General features: G+C 48.8%; 7 protein-coding genes across 7 annotated transcripts; 3 read left to right on the top strand and 4 right to left on the bottom strand.

The window, feature by feature from the left end:
- Positions 1 to 13: 13 nt before the first annotated feature.
- Positions 14 to 1,444, top strand: LTR64_006390 (uncharacterized protein; the record flags this gene model as incomplete). Its single annotated transcript, XM_064900721.1, has 1 exon — positions 14 to 1,444. The coding sequence occupies one exon, from the start codon at positions 14 to 16 to the stop codon at positions 1,442 to 1,444; it is 1,431 nt and encodes a 476-aa protein (XP_064754033.1).
- A 3,256-nt stretch (positions 1,445 to 4,700) lies between these two features.
- UGA2 (succinate semialdehyde dehydrogenase NADP+ linked) lies at positions 4,701 to 6,251 on the bottom strand (the record flags this gene model as incomplete). The annotated part of the gene is made up of 2 exons (XM_064900720.1): positions 4,701 to 5,891; positions 5,943 to 6,251. 2 exons carry the CDS (start codon positions 6,249 to 6,251, stop codon positions 4,701 to 4,703), a joined length of 1,500 nt encoding a protein of 499 aa, XP_064754032.1.
- A 523-nt stretch (positions 6,252 to 6,774) lies between these two features.
- Positions 6,775 to 8,664, bottom strand: LTR64_006388 (uncharacterized protein; the record flags this gene model as incomplete). Its single annotated transcript, XM_064900719.1, has 1 exon — positions 6,775 to 8,664. The coding sequence occupies one exon, from the start codon at positions 8,662 to 8,664 to the stop codon at positions 6,775 to 6,777; it is 1,890 nt and encodes a 629-aa protein (XP_064754031.1).
- Positions 8,665 to 9,283: 619 nt separating this feature from the next.
- Positions 9,284 to 10,010, bottom strand: TIF45 (eukaryotic translation initiation factor 4E; the record flags this gene model as incomplete). The annotated part of the gene is made up of 2 exons (XM_064900718.1): positions 9,284 to 9,718; positions 9,768 to 10,010. 2 exons carry the CDS (start codon positions 10,008 to 10,010, stop codon positions 9,284 to 9,286), a joined length of 678 nt encoding a protein of 225 aa, XP_064754030.1.
- A 636-nt stretch (positions 10,011 to 10,646) lies between these two features.
- On the bottom strand, positions 10,647 to 11,225 carry SYM1 (Protein required for ethanol metabolism; the record flags this gene model as incomplete). Its single annotated transcript, XM_064900717.1, has 2 exons — positions 10,647 to 10,999; positions 11,051 to 11,225. The coding sequence occupies 2 exons, from the start codon at positions 11,223 to 11,225 to the stop codon at positions 10,647 to 10,649; spliced, it is 528 nt and encodes a 175-aa protein (XP_064754029.1).
- Positions 11,226 to 11,660: 435 nt separating this feature from the next.
- On the top strand, positions 11,661 to 12,501 carry RPS2 (40S ribosomal protein; the record flags this gene model as incomplete). The annotated part of the gene is made up of 2 exons (XM_064900716.1): positions 11,661 to 11,933; positions 11,986 to 12,501. The coding sequence occupies 2 exons, from the start codon at positions 11,661 to 11,663 to the stop codon at positions 12,499 to 12,501; spliced, it is 789 nt and encodes a 262-aa protein (XP_064754028.1).
- Positions 12,502 to 13,709: 1,208 nt separating this feature from the next.
- LTR64_006384 (uncharacterized protein) lies at positions 13,710 to 14,816 on the top strand (the record flags this gene model as incomplete). The annotated part of the gene is made up of 1 exon (XM_064900715.1): positions 13,710 to 14,816. The coding sequence occupies one exon, from the start codon at positions 13,710 to 13,712 to the stop codon at positions 14,814 to 14,816; it is 1,107 nt and encodes a 368-aa protein (XP_064754027.1).
- Positions 14,817 to 16,265: the final 1,449 nt, after the last annotated feature.

Below are 16,265 nucleotides of genomic sequence, written 5' to 3'. Positions count from 1 at the left end.
TATCGGATCGGCGATGAAGAAGTCCCTGTTCAACAAACCAGCATGGGCTGCGAAGGCATCAGCCAAAGTGGATGACAACCGCTCAATCTTTCAGCAAAATGTCTACGAGGATATACTCGAGGCGAACAGAAGGAAGGAAGAGAAACGACGAGCAAGACAGAAGGAGAAGGACGAACAGCGCAGTAAAAGCGCCAGTCGAGACACCAAAAGAGATGTTGATGAACAGCCAGTCAAGAAGCAACGCATCTCTACAACGCCGGTTGACCTCGATGGTGATGGTGGATCTGAGTTCTGGAGATCAGGTTCTGGTTCGGAATCAGACACGAGCACGCATAGCGCAGGAAGTCGTCGGCACAAGAAGGACAACACGTCTCCTACGAACCACTCTATAGCATTCCAAAAGACGCTCGGAAACGAAACGATCCCAACCAATCATTCTAGCAAATCAGCGGACAAGACTGCTACCAACGCGTCAATACCTTTGGACGATGACGATGAAATAGTAATTATAGCGACAGAGCCTGCACCACGGTCTCAAGCAACGAAGCAACAACTTCCAGAGCCTGACTCTGATTCCGAGGAAGACGAGTACTTGAGGAACCTCAAGAGTGCAGCTCGCGCAGAAGCGAGAAAGAAAGACGTGCAGGTATCACAACAGCAGGGGACATCTGAGGCAGGATCAGCTCTGCAAACTGATTCGCCACACGGGACAGACTATACTTCCAACAGGGACACATCTGTACCATTGGCGAGTACTGTTCTTGACCCTGAAGTGCAGATCCGCATCAAGACTATCATACCTGGCTGTGACGAAATATACATCAAGCGTCGTGCTTCGCAGCCGCTTGACATGGTGCTCGAAGCCTTTATTAAACAACATGATCTCAGACCTCAAATTGCGCAAAAGGTCTTTTTTACGTGGAACGGCACTCGGCTTTTTAGGAGCACAACCATGCGCAGCATTCTCGCACAGATCAAAAACAAGTATGGCACTAAGAAAGACGGTAGCGACATTGCCGATGGAAAGATCGAGATAGAAGCAGTAACAGACGAGATTTTCGAACTCAGACAACAGCAAAAAGAGCGAGAAAGAAAGAGGCTCGAGAATGAAGACTATCCTCTAGATCACGAACAGGCCAATCCTGGCACTCCGGACCCTACCACCGCAAGTCACCAGGCTGACGCACAACAGTCCGCGACCCGTGGTCCAGGGACGGTAATACAGTTAAGGTCAAACGACGAACGGTCTCTGCCTTCGATGCACTTGAGAGTACGTAGTGATACCAAAGTAGAGAAGATCATCAGAGGCTACAAGAAGAGAATGGGCGTTGATCCGTCGATCAATATCTATCTGGTTTTTGATGGTGATAAGCTGGAGGACGACCAGATAGTCGAAAACATTGGCTTCGAGGACGGTGATAGTGTTGATATCAGGTCTAAGTGACCTGATTTTCCACCACTGGTCATCGTTCAACATATCGTGGGCAGGATGTGCATAAGAGGGTCGATGTTGGTAAAATTCAGATTAGCGCAGGCGTTACTTAGTAGGTATTTTCGCTTTCAAGGTAGTTCAAGTTGTGCAAGGGTAGCACCGTTCATCCGGCTGCCGTCTATTCTATGTTCACGGTTTGTGACAACGACCTTTTCGATCTATATTCTATCCACCCACTCGAAGTTTGAGAACTATAGATAATTCCTTGCCTTCCTAATCCAATCTGCATACTCTCCACTCGGTTCCGTAGAATCAGAACAAGCATGTTCTGCTATTACTCGGTGCTCAGGCACAACCCCATCCTTGAAGGGCGCCTGCAACGCAACAGTTTCCCTACTGCTGGGGTAGTATGTGAAATGTCCGATTCCCAGTGTGTCAGTAGCCACAATGACAGGATTGACACCTTCTACAATCCACAGCCCATCAGAACTAGGATCGCCTGGTAGCCCTACATGGGCTATTCCTTTGAGTAGTATGAAGAGCATGGGGTGAGGAGGATGGTGTAGCCCTTCAATAGACCGAGGTGGTAGACTGACATAGGTCAGGTTGGTTGTGTTGGAGAGCAGGAATGAGGAGCCGATGGTGGGATAGCTGAGGAAAGGAGCGGCAAGCTCCCAGCATTCTATCTTGGCGGCGTGAGGTGGGTTTGGATCGTGGACGACGGCGGAGACGTGTAAATGCTCGGTGGTGTTCTGGTCTTCGTTGTTTAGCTTTACTTGAGGAGGAGCAAGTGCTGAAGTGACTGTAGCAAGCAAAAGGAGTGCGTGGCTTTGAAATTGCATGGTCGGTTGGTATGTTCAATGTACATCTACTGTCACATTCTGATCATGAGGTTTTGGCGGCCAAGTCTTACACTCCATACATATATTGACCATGAATAAACATACAGAACTTCCGTCTTGCTACACCATAATCACGATAGTAGCAACTTACTCAATGTCTACCACTGCTACAATGCCAGCCAGCCTGAACAGTTTGCTGCTGTCAATAGATGAAATAAGGATAGCTCTCTATCTTTGTGTGCAGCAAGTGCAATCCGGTAAGCTTCTTCACCCGTATGCTCGTCTCCGAATACAGCCATGCCAAAGTAAGCGGTCTCTATATTTTCCCTCGTTATCCGTCGAACCATTTTCGCGAAAGTTTCGACGTCGATGAGGAATGATCGTTGCACGACTGTATTTCAGACCGATCATGTAGAAACTTACAATCGGTAACTCATAGTGGAACGCGCCTGGTAACAAACAATGACCATCATGTGTAACACGGTATTGATACATAGGCGGTTCTGCCACTTTTGCTACCTGCGACGATGATTTCTTGCCAAATCTGAACGTGTTGTTAAGCAGTAGACTCGTCCCAAACAACCTATCATTCGTGGAAACACATTTGTGCGGATAGATGTGGTATCCTGACTCCATGGGTGTGAGTAGACACCTGAAAGACGACGGCTGTAAGCACCAACAATAAAATCAATATACAGTAAAAGCTGGACTCTCGTTCACGCTGTAGAGCTCATCTTTCTCATTGTTAAGCACTTTGCCATATCAGGTAATGAGATCAATTGTGGCAGAGCTTGAATCTGCCTCGCATGTTAGCTGGTCTGTGTTTGGTGCGACTACTACTGGCAGTAGTCAGCCACGCCGTGATAAAAGAGAGTGTCCGGGTGCACTGGCGTACTGGCGTTCACCAAGGCGTTCGCCTGTCTTAATCGAGGCGTGTCATGGTACGAAAACGGTCGTGTAGTCAGTGTGAGAAGAGTCAGACAGTAGTATGTACCGTCGTTGCGCTCAAGCACGAAGCTGGAATATAGAAGTAAGCTGTAGCGCTGTTCGTCATGTCGGTAATGCATGCAGTCAGCAACGATGAGCGAAAGATGAGAAGCTGAAATAGCGGCAAAAGAAGGGAGCTTCATCAAAGTTCTGCCCCGTAAGGCAACCACAAGAGACTCCGCACGAAGCTACAGTACGATGCCAAGTGAAGCTTGCACTCGTCACAAAACATTTAGTGCAACCTGTAATCTCGTGTAAGTCGCTGGCTCTCGCTTAGACAGGCCTGATGATGGCTATGCACCTTTTGCAGCTGCAGTGCTTGCTCGTTAGAACCCTAAACAACCAAGAATTTGTTGGCACGAGCTTAGTGTCGCTTGCTTGATTGGTATCTAGGGGCGAATACCAACCTGTAGTGACTACGTACTACATCATTGATCGCCGCTTGGTAAGACCACCAGCCTATTTACAAGTGATACCTACTCTCTGGATATTTTCAGGACTATTTTCAGACAGTCCACTTTACAGCAAGCGACAACCATAACACAACACTCCTGCAAATCACAACAATCATCATAATGAAGTTCTTTGCAACTATCCCGCTTCTCCTCCTTTCAACTCTCACATTTGCCAACCCTATCGCAGAACCGGTCGCAGAGCCGGTCGCAGAGCCAACGCTCGAGATCGCACGGCGTGAAGCAGTACCTGTTCCAGAGCCGATTCCAGAACTGTTGGAATTCCATGAGCTCGAGAAGCGCAAAAAGAAAGGTAGTGGCTCGAGCAGCTCAAATAGCAGCAGCGATGCGACCAGTCTGCAGAGTTCTTTCAGCGCTGCGGGAATTGCGCTAGTTGGGTCGATGCTTTTGATGGCGTGAGCTCACTGTGGCTCTATGCGACTAAATAGACGATCTGAGGGAGATGAAATACGTACTTAGAGTTGGCTGAGGGTGTTTCGGTACGACTCTTTCACACCAACGAGCAAAGCGACAATGCTGAAACGAATTTGGTGCTCGCGCAACAAGTAACATAACAATCTCGTGATCCATATGGAACAGTACGATTTATGCCAACCTTTCAACCCCCAGCTGAATCTGGGTTTGTTAGTCCTTATTTTCACGAAACGCAACGAACGCAGAATTTAGTAGAGAGCAACTGACACGGATGTACACAGGAGTTCGAATGGAGGAGTACTTGTATGTTAATATCATTTCTGCTCCGCAACTATTTTCGGAATTCAATACAGCCAGCTGTCATTGAGCAGTGCGACCTGCCTTATCCAAAATTCATGATGGCGCCAAAGTGCAGGGCACGCATCTCGCTGCTAAGAACTACATATTGTGAGAAGCTGGCCAGAAGAAGAGACGAAAACTTTTTGAGATTTCCGAGCCGTGCTTCGGAGGAACCAGTCTCGGGTGAAATGTAGGAGGTGACAAAGGGGCCTGTCAACCTTGTAGCTCACTCTCAATTCCACCAATTGTAACACTCTTGATGATTGTATACTCCTCTATACCATACCTAGATCCTTCTCTGCCAAAGCCTGACTCTTTGACACCACCAAATGGCGCAGCAGCATCGGATATCAAACCAGTGTTGACACCGATCATACCGACCTCTAGGGCTTCGGCAACTCTGTATATCCTGTTCACATTGCTGCTGTAGAAGTAACCAGCAAGACCGACAGGAGTATCGTTGGCCAACGCCACGACTTCCTTTTCGGTCTTGAACCTAAACAAAGCCCCAATTGGACCAAATGTCTCTTCCTGAGCGATCTGCATGTCCATGGTTGCATCACGAATCACTGTGGGCTGGAAGAAGTTGTCACCTAGCTCAGTCATTCTCTTGCCTCCAGTCAACACCTTGCCACCTTTCTTTTCCGCATCTTGTACATGAGCTTCGACCTTGCCCACAGCTCGATCATGAATGACGGGTCCATGGGTAACACCATCGTCGAAGCCATATCCAACCTTGAAGTTCTTGACCTTCTCTGCAAATTTGTCGGCAAATTTGTCGTAGATGCCGTCTTGTACATAGATTCTGTTGGCGCAGACACATGTCTGTCCAGAGCTGCGGAACTTGCAGGCAATTGCGCCTGCGACAGCGGCATCAAGGTCGGCACAATCATCGAAGACGATGAAAGGTGCATTTCCTCCTAGCTCCCAGCTAACCTTCTTCATTGTGCCTGCTGCTTGTTTCATCAGGAGCTTACCAACATTGGTGCTGCCGGTGAAACTGACTTTCTTGATTCGTGGGTCCGTTGTGAGTGCCTCTCCAACCTCGGGTGTATTCTTCAAGGCGGTGACAAAATTGACCACACCTTTGGGTATACCAGCTCTTCGGCTCAGCTCTGCCAGCGCATTGGCTGTGAAAGGTGTCTCGCCAGGTGATTTGGCGACGACTGTATTGCCTCCCGCAAGCGCAGGACCGATCTTCCTCGTAATCATTGCAGCAGGGAAGTTCCATGGCGTGATTAGACCACAGACACCGACTGGCTGTCTGATAGTGTATACACGGTTTCCCGGGATCGAGGCTGGAACTGTGTCGCCGTGGATGTGTGCAGCTTCTTCACTGAACCAGAGGAAGAAGTTGGCTGCATATTGGGTCTCGCCTTTCGCGTCGGTTAGTGGTTTGCCATTCTGTACGATATTAGCATCGAATTCAGTTTTGCATAGCTAACTCGAGCTCACCTCCCATGTAATCAGAGTTGCAATATCGGCAGCGTTCTTTTGCATCTCATCATACCATTTTCGTAGATATGTGGCACGTTCGCGTCCTGTCGTTTTTCGCCATGACTTCAAAGCCTCTTCCGCAGCCGCTATTGCCTTCTCTGTATCTTGCTTATTGAATTCTGGACATGTGCTAATCTTCTTGCCCGTGCTAGGATCATGTGCTTCGAACGTCTCGCCTGATGCAGCATCGACGAACTCTCCGTTCACGTAAGCTTTAGATATAAGCAAGGAAGGATCATTGAGCTTGGGAACTTCGTGGTGACCCATGTTTGCGACAAATTTCAGCGGAAATGGCCTGAATGGAATACGTGGAGCTGATACAGGTCGAGCTCTTGTTACAGCTGAAATCAACGAGAACTTGCTCCTCAAAGCTGTGGACGCCATGATAGCAGTGCTTGCTAAGCACGACTCCCGTATCGTCACCACCCCTCGCAATTAGTGGTCTGAAAACTGCAACACATTACCACGGCAGAATGGCTGCTCCAAACGAGGAGATCGGGGTCTTGAGAAATGGTAAAAAGCAGCCAGCATCGACATCCGCCCATGACATCAATTTGTGCGGATATATGCGTCCTGGAGCGGAGTATCCAGTAGGACAGAAAAGTGATTATTTCCGCTTTCTGACTATATTGGCACGCCTTTGTGTACAGGAGTACACTATATACCGCGGGCGATGAAACATCAACAACACGAGGACCGAAAAAGGTACTGAAGTGTCGTGAAGTGAGAACACATTTAGAGCAGACCAACTGTATCCCTCCTGGCTACCTATACTGTCCAAATTTGAAGGCTAAATAGGAGGACTTGCAGCTTCATAATCGTCTTGCTGCTCGTAGTTTTCTTGCAATTCGTGACCTTCTCCTTGGCTAGCCTGATACTCCGTCTGAGTCCTTGGCCGACTCCTTGAGCGCATCTGGCTCCTATCGTATCTGCCTCTCTTGCTGTTGCGCCCGACAATCTTTTTGAAGCTGGCTAAGTCGAAATCTGGATGTGCATATCCGATATGTTGGTACAGCCTAGTACGTCTGCTGTATACGAACTTGCTCTGTGGACAAGTAGCGATGGGACACCTGAGTGACGTAATCTCGAACATGTGGCCAAATATGGGCAGTCCTGTAATTTCTGCTAACTCGAGTGGCTGCGATTGACGAGGCTGATAACCACTGATCCCAGGAAGATTCTGCTCTGTTTCTCTCTGATTGTCTAAGCCAGCGTGGTCTTCGTTTGCGTAGGCTACTTCCTCTCCAAACCACGGGCCTGCTTCTGCAACCTGTTCGGCCGGTGCAGTATCCTTCTCATGAAATGTCCTCCATAACATGTTTTCTCCGAACAGCCTTGCACATCGTTCACTTGCTCTGGCAACAGTCACTGTATCCCAGCCCGTAAGTGCTGCCATGCCGACGACGTCTGACCAATCCCTCAGACCAGGACCCTTCGCCCTCCTTTCGTGTCCTGTTTCTCTGACACCTGAACTTTTGCGGGGTCTTGAGCTGGATCTCAATTGAATCGACGAATCTGCTGACTCCTCACTGGAGGAAGGTGAGCGCTTGCGCTTTCGACCCCGATTCCTGCTTGATACACGCCTGCGTTTTCTGTCGTCTTGGAAAGCGCCTAAACGTTCACCATCTGTGGTATCTGCATCGGTATCGCGTGCGGCTGAACGTGAGCTTGAGTATAATCGAGGTTTAGGGTCCTTCTGTCGGTTGGCATAAGACGCTCGTGATCGGCGCAGGCCTGTAAGCAGGTCGTCAATCTTCGATAGGATGTGACGTGCAGAAGGAAGTAACAGACGTCGCGTTTGATCTTCATCCACCGAGAAGACTGCTTTGTCGTCCTCGTCGTCGTCGGACTTGATTAGCTGTCCTTCCTCGGAAGTGCTAGAGGAATTGTTCTCGAGGAAGGCTTGTGAGCTGAAGGTCTGTATACCTCCAGGAAGAGGGTCGTCTGGTTCAGTATCATCGACAAGCGAGTCGTGATCGCTTCCTTCCGTACTATCACTGGTTCTTGTCTCGTCTTTTGAGGCATCCCCGCCTGTCAGCCCAGCATTGTGTAGTTGTCTTTGCGTAGACATCTGCTCAACCTGCCAATCTCTCTTCTCAGGCTTGATCTCGGGATTTTCTGGAGCCCAATTCCTGCTGTTCCATCGTTCATTCGCAAATCTAAGTGTTGTCGCAATCAAAGCCTCCTCGAGTACCGCACTTGGACTTGGCACCTTCCGCTCTGGTAAGTCTTCTCGAGGAACATGCTTGCCACGCATAGGCCACGCAGTCCATACCTCGGTAGGAGTAAATTGCTCAGCTATCTGATGTGATCGACTCCGTGACCTTGATCTACGGCTTGGAGAGTTTCCCCTCGCACGCTGCTTCAGGGCGAAAGCATTGTAGGCGTGTATGCCAAGATCGCTTGCACGTTTGAGATCGAGCACATCCGTTACGGCACGATCTCCTGCTGTCCAAGACCGCCATGTTGAAGCTGAGCCATAGTAGCGATTAGGTCGGGTGAAGTATGTTGGTTCTGCTGCAAATGGGTATTGCTTGACATATTCCTCGAATTCAGCGTCCGCGAGGACTGTGTTGTCTGGTGATGCCTGTGATTGCGACTCGGATGGTGGAGACGATGAAGTGAGACGTGCATGTGATCCATCAACTGTGGGTGGTATGATGTCCTCGCTGATGTTCATCGTAAATGGGAGAATAGACGATGGTAATCACTTGTGGCCATCTGTCCGAAACAGCATCTGTTATCCCTACTGTCAAGTTTCATCCAAAGTCGTAGCCTTCGTGACAAGGCAGAACGCGTTTCGACTTGCCCACCATCATCAAGCCGGCCTCTAGGCCTTATGAAACCATTGTCGATGTTCTCGAGTGTGGTCTCTGAGCCTGAATCACATGCGTGCTACTGCCGACCACATGGTACCAGGGTGTTGGTTCGGAGGGAGTACTTTTATCCATGATCACGACCTACCACACAGCTCAAAACCTAACAACGAGGAAGCTCAGCGTCATCCACTGTAATCTACCGACGACACAACGTCCAGAAATCCCAGTCAACGAAGACATCGGAAAACGAGTTATATCACTCAAGTGTGGATTGGGAATGCGCTATATCGCAGAAGCCACTACAGGCTTCACTATTTTATGAATACACGCCAATGGTCCAGCCCATCATACAAGCATCGGGTATCTCTTTGCACTCCTCAACTTATGCAATGGTAAACTCCATAACACCCCAGCATGGATCACCTATCCAGATTCCTCTGTAAGAGATGTTCGCAGAACTCCTAGCCCGTGGGATGTAGCTTAGACGACGTGTTTGGCCTTAGCTCTTGTACTTCCGGCATGAGCAGCGTCTGTATGACCACTAAATTCTAATTGCTCTTCGGCTGGTAGCTGAAGCACTTCCTTGAAGTTTTTCCCGATCTTGAGCAGAGTGTCCTTGCTACCTGCCTTACCAGTTGTTCGAGTCCAAAGACCGACTCTGTAGAAACCTTTTCTGACGTTGATGACCACACCCATGACCTCGTTATCACCCTCATCTTCAAGCGTCTCGCCAATGGCAGCGAGTTGAGTATGTAGCCAAAGCTCATTGATATTGATCAGCTTCTTGTCCTTGAATTGATACGCCCATTTACCACCGTGCTTGTTTTGCTGGTCTTCCCACTCTGGTCGGACGCCCTTCTTGAAGAGGTGGTAGTCAGATTTGATTGCTAGATCGCTACATGCTGTGATATTGTTCTGCATACAGATCAGTATGTTAGACTTTGCATTAAAGGGAAGACCTCACATAGACGCCCCAAAACTCCTCGACTGTGTCGAATGAGACGACCTCCTTTAGTAGATCATTCCAGTTATCACCTTTTCCAGAAGGTGGCTTGGTGAACCAGAGTGACCATGTGTTCATGAGGGGGTGCTTGACATTGAAGTTGTTAACATCATGGAAGACGGTCTTTATCTCATCTGCTGATGCCTCACTCTCGTCTGCGGGCGCAATAGCTGGAACTGGCTGTTGAACTGCTACTTCCGCCATATTGGATCGATGTGTATGATAATTAGTTCTCGATAGTAGGGTTATTTGAACGTAGTCGCGGGAAATTCAGGGAAAGTGGATTGTTTGAGGAAAGGATGCCCAAGAGCTGTCAGTTCGTGAATTTGCTGGGGCGAGTGCCTTGTTATGTTTATTTAGGAGGAAGGCACGAGACGAAACCTGTCAATTAAACAATGCGACAATTTTGTGATATTAATTAGATGCCTGAATGCCTAACATCATTTCCAACTGCTACCCATTGCTAGCTTGGCCTGTGCTAACATCAAGTTCTCTGACTTTGCTGAGCGCATTCTGGACTCTCTCTAACCTTATATTGCCTCGATATGCATCATCTCCGACCAGAAACCCTATTTCAATCGATCTAAGCAGTAAAATGATTTTTATATGCTGCGAATATGAACGCTAAATCTTCCCACTGCACCTCTTCTCCGTCCAAGCGCCTTGAAGCCAAGGAACTGAACGCGCAGTCCTTCTGTGCCGCAATACATCCGAAGCCATGTTGGCATTCGTGTAGTCGACAATCAATTCCGTCGATGTAATGCAAAATCGAGTATTTCGCGTTGCTTTCAGAGCGACGGGCGACACGAATTGCCGCTGAGTTGTAAAATCTTCGTTTCGTCAACTACCGGAGCCAGCGTTCAGATAGGACAGATAGCAATTCCAGCCCAAGCTCACGATATTGACCACCAACACCCTGTGCTCAAGCGGCACCACCGTGAAATTAACACCCTGTACTGCTGGCCATATTGCCCAATTGGCCTTGAGACCAGGTAGATATGCTTTTTCCAGCCTCTTCCTAGGAGATTCACCTTCGAGGTAAGCCATAGTAGATAAGAAGATGGCCATATTTGTCGTAGCGAAAACCAATTGGTCTGCTGCTACTCGAGCGATCGTCGTGGTCGTCTTGCTACCAAGATTCACGTTCTTCTGCAGGAACTGATACCACTTTGTGGCAGCTGGGCCGAAAACCACTGGGAAACCGTTAGCACCATCGCTGAGTCGTCTCGAGAACCTAGACTCACAACCACCATAGGCAGCCATTCGCGCTGTGCGTTGCAAATCATGTTTCTGCAATCCTTTCCTTTCAACAGCTTGCTGCGCAAGGCCATCGCCAGCTCCAAACAGCACAGCAGTTGTAACTGCTTGAGTCAGGAGAGGTCGCTGTGCGAGCTTAGCTTGATACCACCGCAAGACCATCTCTGATGAAGCTCCTGATTGCCAACCACGAGAGCATATCGAATAGAGAAAGCAGTGTTTGCCGCGAAATTGTAGATCTCTGTACCACTCCCAAGCATTACCCTTTAGCGCATGTACTTATCGATTTCAGGTTCTGATTTCGACCTTCCAAACTACGTCACAAGCATGGGAATTCTCCTCCTGTACGTGTACGGATAGCTTTCTGTTTTAGGTCAAACTTGAACACAGCAGCTGCTTGCCTTGTGCACAGCCCTAGACGTGATACTACAGACGTCGTGACGGACCACTTGCGCCGCACATTGACAACTCTTGGCACAATCCGTTAGCGTTTCGATATTCGCTGCGAACCACGTTTCCGCGAAGCAGCTTCTTGTAGTCGCGACGTATTCCTCTCTCTACACACCCGACGAGTATACACAACACTTATTCGAAATTATGGCTGACGCACCAAGAGGAGGTGGCCGAGGAGGCTTTGGCGATCGAGGACGAGGTGACCGCGGCCGAGGTGGTCGAGGTGGTCGACGAGGTGCCCGAAGAGGTGGTAAGGAGTCCAGTGAGAAGGAATGGCAGCCAGTGACCAAGCTCGGTCGACTCGTCAAGGCCGGAAAGATTCAGTCCATGGAACAGATCTACCTACACTCTCTGCCAATCAAGGAGTACCAGATCGTAGATTGGTTTCTGCCAAAACTGAAGGATGAGGTTATGAAGGTATACTGTCTTGCAGCATCAGGAACCATATAGAATACTAACAACATGTCAGATCAAGCCAGTACAAAAGCAGACTCGAGCCGGTCAGCGAACACGATTCAAGGCTATCGTAGTCATTGGCGATAGCGAGGGACACGTCGGTCTGGGTATCAAGACTTCTAAAGAGGTTGCAACCGCGATCCGAGCTGCCATCATCATCGCCAAACTCTCCGTCCTACCGATCCGAAGAGGCTACTGGGGCACCAACCTCGGTGAGCCACACTCCCTCCCAACAAAGGAGTCAGGTAAATGCGGTTCAGTCACCGTCAGACTCATTCCTGCCCCTCGAGGTACTGGTCTCGTCGCATCTCCTGCTGTCAAGCGCCTGCTGCAGCTTGCTGGTGTACAGGATGCATACACTTCTTCTGCTGGATCGACCAAGACTCTAGAAAACACACTGAAGGCTACATTCGTGGCTGTAGGTAACACATACGGCTTCCTGACACCAAATCTGTGGAAGGAGAACAAGCTTACTCGAAGCCCGCTGGAAGAGTTTGGTGACGTGCTGAGAGAAGGAAAGAGATACTAGGTGGTGTCAGCTGCGGTGTGGCTGCGCTCTCCAGAAGTCTTCACGACATATGTACGCAGGCATGACAGGAATATCATAAACAATGTCTATGGAGTCCTGCACGGCGAATGGTGGTAGCTAAATACTGCTATTCTGAATGTTCAATACCAAACTCATTCTTCTTGCACTTCTTCCCTGATCAAATCGTTAGGCTACTGGTCTTTGCAGGTCGAAGTCTTCTCCTTTATACGTGACAGCACGACATTTGTGCGATTTGGAGGTTCAGACCGTTCATGCTTCTACACCACGTAGTCATGGTGTAGAGCTTCGATGACACCTGTAAACTTTGTCGCAAACGTTCCTGGTATTTGTACACTCCACAGCATAGGTGTTCGGCCGTCGTACAGGCTGCAACGAATCTTCCAGTTCGCTAAGTCGCTATTTTGAGAGCTCCTCAGTCTTCCATGGCCATTTCTTCGACTGCAGCTAAAGCATTCTCCAGCTCTTTTATCCTCGGACCTGTCCTTGTTTGGACTTCTTTTGCTGTTTCTGGATCGCACTCTTTGACAGCCTTTTCATATGCCTCTTTCAATAACGCGAAAGCTTCCCTAGCTGCCTCACGATCATCAGCGGCATATATGGTCTTCTTCTCTGTTTCTTCAGCACACATTTCGAATTCGTCCTTCGCTGTCGCATATAGATCATTTAGATTTTCCATCACAGCATCGGCTGTAGGAGGCTGTGCAGAAATGCTTGATGTGATAGAGAAGCTGCGATATTGAGGCATGTGCTTCCATGAGAATCGTGATGTGTACGAGCTCTTCGGACGTGTCGATATTGCAATGCTCCTTGAGGAAGAATGAATGTGGCGAGACGCGCACTGCTGTGATGGGCGCAGACTATGTTTCAGCTGCCGATATAGGGGCTGTAACATGCGTCTTTGAGTCATGCTGTGGTAATCGGTGCTTCACGGTATATACAGTACAGTGGTGTTGGCATTCAGTAAAAGCTCACGCAGGAACCTCCTACTCAATTTGTAGCTGATGACGTCGACTGACAGACAGGGGTCGAGCCGCGGAAGGACGACTCGCTGGAACACGCCTCACACTGCGAGTACCGCCCCAGGAACGTGATTATCGAGACTCGAGACGGATTTTATGCCATCGATATTCCGCAGATTGACAGCAAATTTACCAACGTCAGCACGACTTCGTCGCCGCTACCTCACTATGACAGACACAAGTTCAAGTCAACGTCCACGCCAGTCCACAGTGACGGAACATTTGGCTGGGACCAACGATTCATGGCATGGCACAATCACTGACTCAGGACCTTTCCGCCCCTCATCCCGTCGTTTCCATCTCTATTTAGGCCTATTCTGCCCTTTTGCCCATAGAGTAAACCTGGTTAGAGTACTCAAAGGCCTGCAAGACATCATTCCCATTTCTGTAGTTCGACCTTATCCCAAGGGAGATGAAAACGGCTGGCCTGGCTGGCGGTTCCCCAAAGACGAGAAGGAGTATCCTGCCGCAACGGTAGACCATCTCTTCGGTAGCGAGTATCTCCATGAGGTATACTTCAAAGCCGATCCAGCATATGAGGGCCGGTACTCAGTACCTGTCTTATGGGACACCGAGACTAGTACCTTGGTGAACAACGAGAGTGTTGGTCTACTCAAAAACTTACAGACTGCCTTTGACAGTCTCCTCGAGAAAGAGGGTAAGCACGTAGAGGCAAGTCTTCATTTCTATCCTGAACATCTTCGCTCAAAAATCGATGAAATCTGCGAATGGATGCAGCAGAATCTCAATACCGGAGTATACAAAGCCGGATTTGCTCCAGATCAAGAGACCTACGACAAGAATGTCATTCCTGTCTTTGCAGCACTGAACAAGCTCGAGAAGATCGTACACTTACACGGCGGTCCATTTGCGCTAGGTCAAGAACTTACTGAGGTGGACATCCGTCTCTTTCCAACCTTGATACGCTTCGACACAGTTTATGTACAGCACTTCAAATGCAACCTGGGCACAATCAGGCATGATTATCCTGTGCTCAACAATTATCTGACAGGCTTATATTTTGGCCTTAACGAGGTGAAACTAGCCAATGGTTCAAAGCATCGGATCACTGCGTTCGGACCAGAGACAGTCGATTTCAAGCATATCAAAGAGAACTATACAAAGAGTCATCACGATGTCAATCCCAAAGCCATCACACCAAGAGGTCACCATCCCGACGTCGAGGAACACTTCGAAAAAGATTGGAGCAAACTCAAGGTAGGCGAAATTGCCATGCGAGAGGTGAAGGAAGCGGAGAAGCTTCTGCCCGGATGATATCAGATTTTTTCAAACTGTTTACTCGCTGGACTCGTTCCCTTCTACGGCCCAAGCCAATTCTCAATGGCCTTCATATTGACAGAGGCATCTGGTGGCCAGCAAAAGCAAACTGCTCCCTTTTAGTGTGATATGCGTATATCCGAGGAACCACCTTTGCTGACCACCAGGTGAGAGGGTGCTAAACACCTCCTTCGTGCTTTCCTCCCACCATGTACGTATTGCAGCATCTTCCGCCTTATTGCACGACATGATGTCTAACGATGGTCTCGTTGATGTTCGTAGATAAGTGTGATTGGCAAAAGGGTAGTGCAGGACACCAAGCGAGTGATCGGTCGTGCTTCACTGGTGAAGACATCTACATCCCTAATGGAGGTTTCGTCTTCAAGGACACATCGTTCAGGCATAGCGCTGTGTGTTTGGGATGTGCCTGTCGACAGTACACTTCGGTAGTATCATCTGAAAGTCTCGCACGAGCGAGGATACTGGTACTCGTACTGAGTCGCATCCCACGAAGCGTCTACAATATTGAGTCCTTGAGCCCAATGATCAGGAGCAGTTTGCTACTGCTGCTGCCGTTACTCCCCCACTGCTTTTTCGGCTTCTGGTACGGATCCGTATACATAAGCCCGACTATATTGTCCGAAGAAAGTTTTGTGCTCTTCATTATGAATCTGGAAGCCAGGAATACAAATCGCTTCTCTTCTTCCCAGATGTAAGAGTCCAGCTACAGAGTGCAAGCACCATCGTTTCGATAGCAGACCTGAGCGGGTCTGAAGGCATTGAGATCGTTAAATACCTACCATGTCTTGTTGCTATATGGTAACTCATGGTTGCGGGCATTCCGGGACAACTATGGTTGACCCCAGCATCAAGCACGAGCTCAATCGGATGACATTGTGTTCTCATTGGTCCCATTGCGTAGCCTTCGCGGCGGCTCGAGAGTGGATATGGTGATCGCCGCTAAGCAAGGGGCACAATATCATTTGTGGTCTAGGTTGACAGCCACGGCTTTAGCACATCCCCATCACAACCAAACAAATCATGGTGATGAACGCCTCGCAAATTGCTTGACTCTCTAATGTCGAATTTCGATTTCGAGGAACAAGCGCATTATCATGCGAAATCAGCATTTGTAGAACGGCTTTGGCCTTGCTACACAGCATCATTCCTGAAACTCACTGTCCTGCGAATTCTATGCAATGTTATCGACTTTCTTGGGCTGAAAGATCATAGTACCTGTATGTTCTCGTGGATGACAATCTGGTGGAAACCCTGCATCGCTGGAGCCCGAATAAGGTAGTGATTGAGAAATCAGAGTCCACCAGTACATTAAGGCGAGATGAACCATCCTCTACGAGCTCCAAGTTTTGTACCGCACATCAAGTGCTCTACATGCGAGATCGATGTCCCCTTACACCTAATGGCCTCGCATGTATGTAACCAAGG

Source organism: Lithohypha guttulata (assembly GCF_036872675.1).
Source record: "Lithohypha guttulata strain CCFEE 5908 chromosome Unknown scaffold_4, whole genome shotgun sequence".
NCBI lineage: Eukaryota > Fungi > Ascomycota > Eurotiomycetes > Chaetothyriales > Trichomeriaceae > Lithohypha > Lithohypha guttulata.
Note: the sequence above shows the minus strand (reverse complement) of the source record. Positions and strands in the feature narration are given on the sequence as shown.